Source organism: Pelmatolapia mariae, linkage group LG14 (assembly GCF_036321145.2).
Source record: "Pelmatolapia mariae isolate MD_Pm_ZW linkage group LG14, Pm_UMD_F_2, whole genome shotgun sequence".
Taxonomy (NCBI): domain Eukaryota; kingdom Metazoa; phylum Chordata; class Actinopteri; order Cichliformes; family Cichlidae; genus Pelmatolapia; species Pelmatolapia mariae.
The window spans coordinates 25,347,686-25,358,630 of NC_086239.1; the positions used below are offsets into that span (position 1 = coordinate 25,347,686).

General features: G+C 39.7%; 2 protein-coding genes across 2 annotated transcripts; one reads left to right on the forward strand and one right to left on the reverse strand.

Annotated features, from left to right (window-relative positions):
• Window positions 1–312: 312 nt before the first annotated feature.
• On the reverse strand, window positions 313–2,867 carry LOC134640607 (extracellular calcium-sensing receptor-like). Its single transcript, XM_063492515.1, has 6 exons — window positions 2,689–2,867; window positions 2,201–2,546; window positions 1,591–1,878; window positions 975–1,381; window positions 640–719; window positions 313–521 (listed from the first exon to the last, which is right to left on the reverse strand). The coding sequence occupies exons 1-6, from the start codon at window positions 2,865–2,867 to the stop codon at window positions 313–315; spliced, it is 1,509 nt and encodes a 502-aa protein (XP_063348585.1).
• Window positions 2,868–5,306: 2,439 nt separating this feature from the next.
• LOC134640608 (extracellular calcium-sensing receptor-like) lies at window positions 5,307–10,418 on the forward strand. The gene is made up of 9 exons (XM_063492516.1): window positions 5,307–5,310; window positions 5,407–5,566; window positions 5,908–6,196; window positions 6,290–6,376; window positions 6,766–6,957; window positions 7,676–8,209; window positions 8,307–8,531; window positions 9,285–9,408; window positions 9,517–10,418. Exons 1-9 carry the CDS (start codon window positions 5,307–5,309, stop codon window positions 10,416–10,418), a joined length of 2,517 nt encoding a protein of 838 aa, XP_063348586.1.
• Window positions 10,419–10,945: the final 527 nt, after the last annotated feature.

Below are 10,945 nucleotides of genomic sequence, written 5' to 3' on the forward strand. Positions count from 1 at the left end.
CAATCCAAAACGGAAAAAGAGTCCTCACTCACCACAGCCGGCGATTTGGAAGTCCGAACGTCTGGCTGTGGGGTGGCGCGCCAGCGGCGCGATCGACGTTTCTTCCCCGCAGACGGCTCCGACGGGCCGGGTAAAACCAGATCCGGCAGGTGAGGCTGACGCGGCTGCTCCGGGGTGGCTGTAGGCTGTTGCTGCTGGACCAAGTCTGATATTTCCCGAGCTCGCGCCGCCTCCCGGGCTTCATACAAGTTGGCCAATAAGTCCAAACATCCTCTGACCTGGCGGAGATAGGGATTTCCTTTGAGGATCACCTCAATAGCATTTATCCCCACGATCCTTGCTCTCATATTTGAGGTGTGGGTTATCCACTCGACCAGGCTTTGGACTCGCATCAGATCGCTCTCCCCGGGTAAGTCTGCTGGATCCATGTTGTGGCTGGTTTGTACTGTCACGGGGTGCCGAGGCAGGCCGTGTGTGAATATAAATGGACCCAAGATGCAGACGGCGTAGTGGGGAGCGAGCTTTATTAACCGAAGGTGAAATGCAACACAAAAGAAAGGGTGGTGAGAAACAGAACTGAAAACTCTAAACTGGGAAAACTAAAAACTAAACACAAAACCAGAACACGAACGAAGGTACCTTGCAGGGAGAATGACCAGGAAGACGGAGGAATAAACACAGAATGACGGAAGGGACTAACGCAGGCGAACCAGCAACGACTAAGACACAAGACACGACTAAAATACACTCAGAGAACACAGGGAGATTACACACAGGTGGGGGACACAGCAGGGAGTGATTAACGTGACGAGACAAGGGAGGCAACTGAAAACACTCACATAAGACGCAGACCTTCACAATAAAACAGGAAACACATACACGTAATGACACAGACTCAGAACGCAGACTAGACACAGGGATACAAGGGCAGAAAAGAATAAACACTAACTGAGGAAGAACAGAACCAAACTCACAATAATAGGAAACACAAAATCGCTGGGTCAAAAGGACCCAGGATCATGACAGGCTGTCTGTCAAAGAAATTGTCAGAGCCATGAGAATGGGTATTCACTGACCCATTTAGTTGACAGTCAAAAGTCTCTTCCCAAAATTCTGCCAGGAAAGCTGATTTATGAAGAGAGGATGCTGTAAGACTGGTGAGATGTTGTTTAAGCCCAGGAATTGTGGCAGCTCTCCTGATCGCAAATCCTAATGTTCCCATCAGAAGATCTCCAGACTTCTCCCAGAGTGACTTGGCAGTGGCCCATGCCTCACTTGCAATCCACTGCAGGCCAGTCACGTTCCGACGCATGATCTCTCTCAGAATACTCTGCATCTCCGACTCACCAGAAAAGTTAATGATGACCTTTGAGGATGAAAACTAATAATGGAAAATTTAGATATATTTAATATTTAATTAATTTAAAAAATCCTAAATAATGGATTGTATGTAGAAACTAGGTCCTCTTTAAATATTCTTCTTTCTTAAAGTTAATATTTTAAATATAATAAATATGAAACAAGTCATTTTTATTACTAATTCTACAAATATATAAATATAAAAATATATTAACATAGATGCAGAGGTACCTGAATGACATTCAGTAGGTCATCTAGAGCCTGCTGACTGACCACTACAGGGTAGAAATGTGTGTAGGCAGCACACACACCATAGTGCACTGACTCCTGAAGGAAGAGCTGGATGGCAAAACGGGCATAATCAGATTCCACACCAATCACTCCCACCCAGGTCCAGCCAAAATAACTAACCAGTCGAGCCAGAGCTCTAATCTGGAAGGTGTCACTAGGCATGGTGCGCATAGAGGTAGGGAACTCCCTTTGGTTACTCAGACAGCTGCAGGATGCAAAATAGCTCACCTAGATTTACAGCAAACATTAGTTAACCATTAGCATGATGAGTTGCTGAAAGGGCTGTGAAACAAGCATCAAAATTGTAATACCACTGCCTTCATAATGATGCACTGATATAGGATTTTCACACTATTTAAAATGCAGAAAGAGAGAGCTGTAAGTCTACTCATTATTAAAAAAAAGGATAAGTTGAAAATGTTTTTACATTTGAATGTCTTTATATATTTCTGAAAATATAATTAGTTAATCTACACTGCAAACCTGATAAAGGTGTAACTACAAACAGTATTACATTCAGCACTAGCAGATGCAGGTCAGACTTTCTCACCAGAGGGATATGGAAACAACCCAGACTTCGAAGCAGTGCCATAGACACCCCAGAGCCAGCATCTCCTATGATTACTGAAGACACAGTTCGGCAAACAGCATCACAGCCTAAATTAGAGTCATTGTTTTTTAGAACTTTGTCCCTGTAGAAACTCTCAGCTCTGAAGCCTCTGTCTGGCTGCCCATTAACCAACAACAAAGAAGCTCTCAGAGACACAGGTATGTCATCACAACTGTCATGGATGTGAAAACCTAGCTTTAGGTGTGGCAGGAGATCACTGCGGCCATTGATTTCTTTAATTGTGAAAGTCATGGTCTGTATCCACCGCAAGGCACGAGAGCTAAAACTATACAGAAGTGTAGAAACAATTAATCATACGATACACATCACACAAACACACACATGTAAACCGTAAACAGACATAAATGAGTTTGTGTGTTACAGTAGCAAATGTGTGTTAACTACTGTGAATAATAATCACTTACTACTTATACATATTAGTTGTTGGTTTTTCTTTATAGGTTGGATGAGAAAACCCAGGATTGTAATGTGAAGGAAATAAGCCCCCTATAACAAAATCTCCATCCTCGTAAAGACTATTTTTATCCTCTTCTCCCAAAAATACACAGTTATCCAAAACAGCAGCTGAGCCATGCTTGTTGTTCATAAGATAAAGAAATATAAAAAGCCATGCAGTCAACAATGTCATAGCTAACTCAGGTTTGAAGGAATGCTGTAAAACCTTAATGATAGAAAATACATAAAAAGAAAACAAGAAGTATGATATTTACAGACACAGTTTAGTTATATACTGTGGGACACAGATCTGAGAGGACTGCCCACAAACGGGCTGTAACAGAGCATGCTATTGGGTGAAATACACACACGCACGCACACACACACACACACACACACACACACACACACACACACACACACACACACACACACACACACACACACACATTAATTATATTAATTTGACTGACATCCCATAGCTTTAATATGATATTGTCCCACTCTTTGCAACTATAAAAACTTCAACTTTTCTGGGAAGACTTTTCACAAGGTTTGTGTTTATTGGGAATTTTCGATCATTCTTCTAGAAGCACATTTGTGAGGTAAGACACTGATGTTGTATGAGAAGGCCTGGTTTCCAGTCTCCACTTTAAGTCATCCCGTGAGTATTACATTAGATTGAAGTCAGGACCCAGTCCAGTTCTTCCATACCAAACTTGGTCATTCACATCTTTACGGACCTTGCCTTGTGCACTGGTGCTCAGCCACATTGGAACAGGAAAGGACCTTCACCAAACTGTTTCTACAAAGTTGGGAGACTGAAATTGTCCAAAATGTGTTAGTATGCTGAAGCATTAAGATTTATTTTCACAGGAACTGAAAAAACAATGACAATAATAGCACGCCAAACTTTACACTTGACACAACTCAATAAGACAAGTACTGTTTGCCTAGCAAAAGCCAAACCTAGACTCATTCATTAAACTGCAAGAGAGAGAAGCATGATTTGTCATTCCAGAGAACATGTCTCCAATGCTCTTGGGTTCACTGGCGGAATACTTTACACCATTGAATTGAAATGAATTGAAGTGGATTTAATTTAACTGGATTGAATTTAACTGAATTGAGCTGAATTGGATACATATCCCTCTCACCCCCTTGGGTTGTGTCTGTGTCTTATTTTCAAGCTTGGTCCTCTACCAGAGGGTTTCAGGGTTTTGCATTTTATCTTCAGGACAAAAACCGCTAATGTTTTGCTTTGAATAGGCTGGATATGCTATCCATCTTGGCCATTAATGCTCCTGTTATCACTGAGACACTTTGGACTTTACCATTGGAAGTCAGGGATTTCTAATCCATATGCATCACAAATTTTCACCAATCCAAGCTCTTTGGTTGTGCTTTTCAGGGTGTGTGCCCCACCTTGCATCTCATATCTTACTGCTGCTGAATACGCTCTGGGGCACCTTTGCACAGTTGTTGAAGAAATTACTTGAACCAAATTAAATTTGTTTATTTTTGCATTTTAATCAAATTCCAAAGGAATGTTTTCTTGAATATACAAACAAAGTTGTGTAAAGGACCAAAACTACTTACATATTGCAGTTTATGGATAAACATCTGTTCTTTATCCTTTCCGCATTAGAAATTGTTATTCCAGCATTAGAAATGACCCAGAGGCACACCTTTGTGTTTGTTTATCACTTTGCTATGTAAGTCTTCTCTGACATGTGACAAAACAAAAGATATTCTGTTCCAATGCAAACACTTACTGTAACTCACTTTTCAAAACAAATGAGCATAACACACTCTAATTATACTACTAAAATTTCCCTGCAAAAGGGCAGGGAAATATTCAGTTAAACCAGAACCACTCCTAGATTGCAAACTTCCTCCAAGGCAACTCAGTGTCTGGACAGTATTTACTCTTAACGTCCTACATAATGTTTATATAAATTCTATATAAACATTATGTAGGGTTCAAGGTCAAAAAAGTTTTACCTTTTTTGACCTTGAAGAAGAGGTCAGAGATCTAACATAATGTGATATTTAGAATTTCCATATATCATTCCCTATATGCCTATATGTTGTTAATACAAACAATGGCAGTAAGAAGCATAGTTTTAAATCACTCTATATAGCATTATAATCGCTAATAGACCTTGGGATATGTTATCATGCTGGATATGTTAACATGACCTCACCCCTACAAAGATTTATGGAAATTCAATCAAAACTTTTCAAGCTATTGTGTTTACAGACAAAATGACACAAAGCCACGCACAAGAAAACCTTACTGGTCATCATAAGTAAACTTTATTAATTAATCCTTTCTTTAAAGACTAACCATAATTTAATATATTAAAATGTATTGATGTTTAATTGATGTATGTTTTCCCAATAAAATATTCTAACTCCAGTACAATGCCATTCAGAGTGCAGTAAACATTTTTAGTAAATGAGGTGGGGCTGCTGATGACCAAACCACTCTAGCTCTGGATTGGATATACTGATAATGGGAGGGCCATATACTGACTTTAGATACAGTATATAACCTTGCCTAAAAACTTTTCCTGTTTTTGTGGGAATGTGTAACACTATGCACCTACTTACCTTTCTTCCTTTGCTTTATCGTGTTGCTATACTTACCTTAGCTTACACACAAATCTCTAATTTTACCTCCTCAGCCACATCTGCAGGAAAAGTGTGCATTCTTCAAAACAGCTTTGAGCCAGGCTTTATAGCTGAGGGTGACTACATTATTGCAGGAATCTTTCCCCTTCATTATAACCAAGAAATGCCAGACCTTAACTGTACCTACAAACCACCGCCAGTGAAGTGTAATGGGTGAGCATAGTACACTGTTTCTGTCCATCTATTATTTATTGAATAATGTGTGATTTTGTTGCACTGCCTGTGGACTGTATTATTATATGGAGTATTTATACATGCTATTTACTACAATTCAGTGTTAATGTTATCTAAAGTTTTAGACAATATGCCTAACTTGCTGTAAGAAAGAGAGAGTAAGAAAACAGGGGAAAAGTAATCTACTGTGCTAATGCACAAGACAGCTATAAATCAAATTACTACTAATTTTAAATCAGAACACCGCTCTCTGTTTTCAGTGTTTCTCCACTCTTGTTGTGTGTAATGTGTATTGTATTTTTCTGTCTTCTGAGCCACAGATTTGATCCCAGGGCTTTCCGCTGGGCTCAAACGATGAGGCTGGCAGTTGAGGAGGTAAACCAGAATCTGGAGCTTTTGCCCAATTACACCCTGGGGTACAAAATCTTTGATTCATGTGCATATCCACTGACTGGCCAGAGAGCTGCTATGGCTGTACTAAACGGGATGAGTGAAGATGACTCTCCCATGTGTAGCGGTGCTTCTCCGCTCCTTGCTGTAATTGGCGAATCTGGTTCTGCTCAGTCCATTGTGGTGTCAAGAATCCTCCAGCCATTCCAAATCCCAATGGTAATAACGCCTCTTTTAGTTCTAAATCCTCCAAACCTGCATGTCATCATTATGATCTGTTATACTCTCCTCTCCTTTTTTTGCTTTACACAGATCAGTTACTTTTCTTCGTGTGCATGTTTCACTGACAGAACAAAATACCCTACCTTTTTCAGGGTAATCCCTAATGATGATTATCAGGTAAGGGCCTGAAAACAAAAAACAAACAGAATGATTTGTCCGTGCTCTATCATTTAAAATAAAGATGTTGAATCTTTATGTATTTTCAGTTGTTCCCTTACTAAAATAACCAAAATGTATAACCAATGTAGTGATTTACAAACCATGGCATTTTGTGGTGCAGTTTTGAAACTACACAGCACTGCAGGTAATCACTACACTGAATATTAAGTAAATAAGTAAGATTTAAAATATTCAGACAAAATACCAGTAATGTAATTACATATATCTTTTGATCTGGTCTTCCACTGATATACTACATCAGAGTCTAAATAGCACATTAAGACTTAATAAAATTATTAAAATATGCCAGTGAACTGAGTAAGCTGAATTTATTCGGTTGAACCCAGGTGAAAGCAATTGCTCAGCTGCTGGTACGCTTTAACTGGACTTGGGTGGGGGTGGTGCGAGGAGATCATGAATATGGCCGTTTTGCTGTGCAAGGCTTAATGAGAGAACTACAGGGTACCAGCGTGTGTGTGGCATACCAAGAAATGATTCCTCTGCTCTACAATCAACAGAGGGCACTGGAGATCATGCAGGTAGGTAGAGACCAGCCCTGATATGACTTTTATTAGAAAGCTGTTTTTCCTTTTTCACTTGAAAACTTCTGAATTCCTAATGCTGAAAGAGGTTTGCAAATATAATGTAGTTTGATCATTTAAAGTAAAAAGAGAGTTTAAACTACTCAGTTTGATTCAAAATACCCCTATTGTAAAGGAAAAAAAATCAGTAGACAGAGCCAAGGTTTGGGCACTACACTAGTTACATTTTTGTATACTACTGATACATGAATGCTTCTACCAGCAGCACAACTTCATCAGGCACAAAATAAGAATTTTTTTTCTGTCTTAAATATAACTAAGAAAATATGCAAACATCACATTGGTGTGATATGTTTACATGCGACAGCAAATTTTGCACTCTGCAAGAGAATTGCTTAAAAAAGAATATGCCATGAGGCCAGCCATTAAAAAAATAGCCATGTCTGTGATTTTCAGTTACCAAAACAACATTGACTTGTAGTATATCAGGAACAAAAATCCTTACAAAAGCTGCTTTTTAATCCCAAAATAGTTTTTAGACTGGCACAGGCCTTTAGGCAATCTAACCCCAAATGCCAACAGATGAGATTATTACAAAAATCTAAAATCTTATCAATGTGCCTTTTCCTGTCACCATGTTTTAAAATGATGTATTTTGCCTTCCCTCTTCCTTGCAAACTCCTTCCTTCTTCCTCATGCATTACCTTTATAAAAGGTAATGCGTAGCTCTTTGGCAAGAGTGGTAGTAGTATTTTCAGCTGAGGGGGAAATGACGCCTTTCTTGAGAGACTACATGAAGCAGAACATCACTGGAATCCAGTGGGTGGCTAGTGAGGCCTGGGTCACAGCATCTGTCTTTACAGGGAAAGAGTATTACCCCTATCTGGGAGGTACAGTCGGGTTTGGCATCAGAAAAGGTTATATCTCAAGACTCAGCAACTACTTGGAAACAGTAAACCCACAGAGGTATCCCAATAATATGCTGGTAAAGGAGCTGTGGGAGGCTCTGTATGGCTGTAGTCCTTCACTGTCTTCTGCCTCCCAGTTGCCACCTTGCTCAGGGCAAGAGTCACCACTGAAGCAGCATTCAGCCTACTTGAATACATCAAGCCCTAGAGTGGCCTATAATGTATATAAGGCGGTATATGCAATTGCTCATTCCCTGCACAACCTTCTCATGTGTCAACCAGGCAGTGGGCCTTTTAAGAACCAGTCATGTGCACAAAGTGACAATGTACTGCCTTGGCAGGTATAGTCCAGAATACTTACCATTAATTAATACCACTTAAAGTCTTGTCTGCTGCATGTCTGTTTAAGTGTTTCATGTTATGTAATGGTTTCTCAAGCTCCAGTACTACCTGCAGGAAGTGAAATTTATAATTGCTGGGGAAGAGGTAAACTTTGACTTGAAGGGTGACTCTATACCCTATTATGATATTATCAACTGGCAGAGAGGCACAAGCGGGAACATTGAATTTGTCAACGTGGGGCTGTTTGATGGAACCAAACCTGCTGGAGAGGAGCTGGTGATCCAGGAGGATATGATAATGTGGGCAGGGGATCAGAGTGAGGCAAGCTGCTCACACTGTGTTTTTACCTTCAGATGTCAACTGTTGAAGTTCTGTAGGTTAAGATGGAGGTAAGTCAGGTGTGCAGGACGGTTTGGATCTGATGTCCATCCCTTTGCATACATGGATAGTAAACAGTCAGTATTCAAAACGAGACATAAGGTTAAGGTATGTTTGATACTCAATCCTCTCTGTAATCCTTACGGCACAACTCATCAAAGGCATTTGTAATTCTACATTCAAATTCCATCATGACTGTTTTAAAGCAGCTACAGTTAAATACCTTGAAGCCACGATAACTTTTTTCAGTTTTGATGATAGATGCATAAATATCACAGCACTGCTGGGAATAAATTTGTAGGTAGTAACTCCTTTCTCTGTGGGCAAATGACAGCAAAACCTTTTCATTATTTTTTTTCCTGGTTACATTGACTAAATGAATAAAGGGGAAAAAAGTATGGTTCTTTTATTTAATAAGTGAGGAAGGAGAAAATATTGAGCATAGTTTTCCAGGGGGTTAAACTGACACAAATTTTAACCTACATTATAAAATCCAGGCATTTATTTACACTGACTTTAGACAGAAGAATTTGAGGAATACATATTTTGATTCTTATTTGATTAAGCAATTAGCCTTTTATTTAATTGTTTGTATGATCAGTGGCCCAAGCAAATAATTCAGTAACTAACTATTATACTCGTAGGACATTCTTTCACTCATCAGAGTTGGGAGTCATATGCTTTCTACCTTGCCAGGTGCCAATGTCTGTATGCAGTGCCAGCTGTCTTCCAGGGTCCCGGAAGGCTGTCCGTCGTGGGGAGCCTGTCTGCTGCTTTGACTGTGTACCATGTGACAATGGCAAGATTAGCAATCAGACAAGTGAGTTTAAATCTAAGTATTACAAGTCGCAGCATTTTAAATGTAATGTTCTGATACAATTAGGCAATATTTAAATGAACTCCTGCTTTTTGACTCTCTGTCTTTCAGATGCAATAGAATGCACATTTTGTCCTGAGGACTTCTGGTCAAACAAAGACAGAACAGCCTGTATCTCCAAAAAAGTGGAGTTTTTGGCCTATGATTCCTTGGGTATAGCCCTGACAGTCATTTCTGTGGTGGGGGCTTGTCTCACTATAGTTGTTTTAGCAGTGTTCTTTTACCACAGAAACACTGCCATTGTCCGTATCAATAACTCAGAACTTAGTTTCTTTATCTTATTTGCTTTAACACTGTGTTTCCTTTGTTCTCTGGTTTTCATTGGAGAGCCAACATTTTGGTCCTGCATGCTGCGTCACACTGTCTTTAGCATTACATTTTCACTTTGCATCTCCTGCATCCTGGGAAAGACACTGGTGGTGCTGGCTGCTTTCACTGCCACCCGTCCAGGGGAAAACATCATGAAGTGGTTGGGACCCAAGCAGCAGAGGGCCATTATCTTCAGCTGCACTCTGGTTCAAGTAGTTATTTGTGGTGCTTGGCTAATTGATGCAAACCCTTATCCTTCACGAAATACTAAATACGAACGCTCAAAGATCATATTGGAGTGTAGCGTAGGATCAAGCCTTGCATTCTGGTGTGTTTTAGGATATATTGGTCTCCAGGCCTGTCTCTGCTTTGTACTGGCATTTCTGGCACGCAAGTTGCCAGGCAACTTCAATGAGGCCAAGTTTATCACTTTTAGCATGCTGATCTTCTGTGCTGTGTGGCTGGCATTTATTCCTGCTTATATCAGCTCCCCTGGAAATTATGCAGATGCAGTTGAATCCTTTGCCATTTTGGCCTCCAGCTTTGGCTTGCTATTCTGTCTGTTTGCTCCAAAGTGTTACATAATTTTATTAAAGCCAGAAAAAAATACAAAACAGCACCTAATGGGAAAAGAAAAGAAGTAATCAGTTAACCATTTTGATGTTGTTTGATTTGAAATTTCTATTCACTGTTTAATATTATTTCTTGACCAATTCTAATATACAAACCTATTTCCCAAAAAGTCGTGATCAGGCTGGAGAAGAAAGTGGTACTGAAAAAAGGAGGAGGAACATTTTGCAACTAGTTAGGTTAACTGGCAGCAGGTTAGTACCCTGATTAGCCATAAAAAGAACATCTTAGAGAGACAGAGTTTCTCAGAATTATAGATGATCAGGGGTATGGCAAACTGCCAAATTCTGCATCTACATTGTTGAACAATTTAAGAATAATATTCCTCAACATTAAGTTTTGTGGAATTTGAATATGTCACCTATAATATATGTTCAATGTATGCAATATAATCAAAAGTCTTCTCAGAGAACACAGTTTCCCATATCATCCACAAATGTGAGTTAAAGCTCTGTGTTGCAAGAAGAAACTATATGTTAGTATGATTCAAAAAGGCCACTCTTTCCTGTGGGCCAAAGGCAAGTTAAAATCCCAGCAACTG

Bases quoted from the DNA above. Each gene is read 5' to 3' on its own strand.
- LOC134640607 (XM_063492515.1), bottom strand. From the start codon at position 2,867: ATGAACAACAAGCATGGCTCAGCTGCTGTTTTGGATAACTGTGTATTT. The intron at 1,382-1,590 runs GTACCTCTGCAT...TTCCATTATTAG, and splicing joins ACCTACTGAATGTCATTCAG to TTTTCATCCTCAAAGGTCAT. The intron at 522-639 runs GTACCTTCGTTC...CGGTTAATAAAG, and splicing joins CTGGTCATTCTCCCTGCAAG to CTCGCTCCCCACTACGCCGT.
- LOC134640608 (XM_063492516.1), top strand. The intron at 6,197-6,289 runs GTAATAACGCCT...TGCTTTACACAG, and splicing joins AGCCATTCCAAATCCCAATG to ATCAGTTACTTTTCTTCGTG. The intron at 8,532-9,284 runs GCAAGCTGCTCA...CTACCTTGCCAG, and splicing joins GGGCAGGGGATCAGAGTGAG to GTGCCAATGTCTGTATGCAG.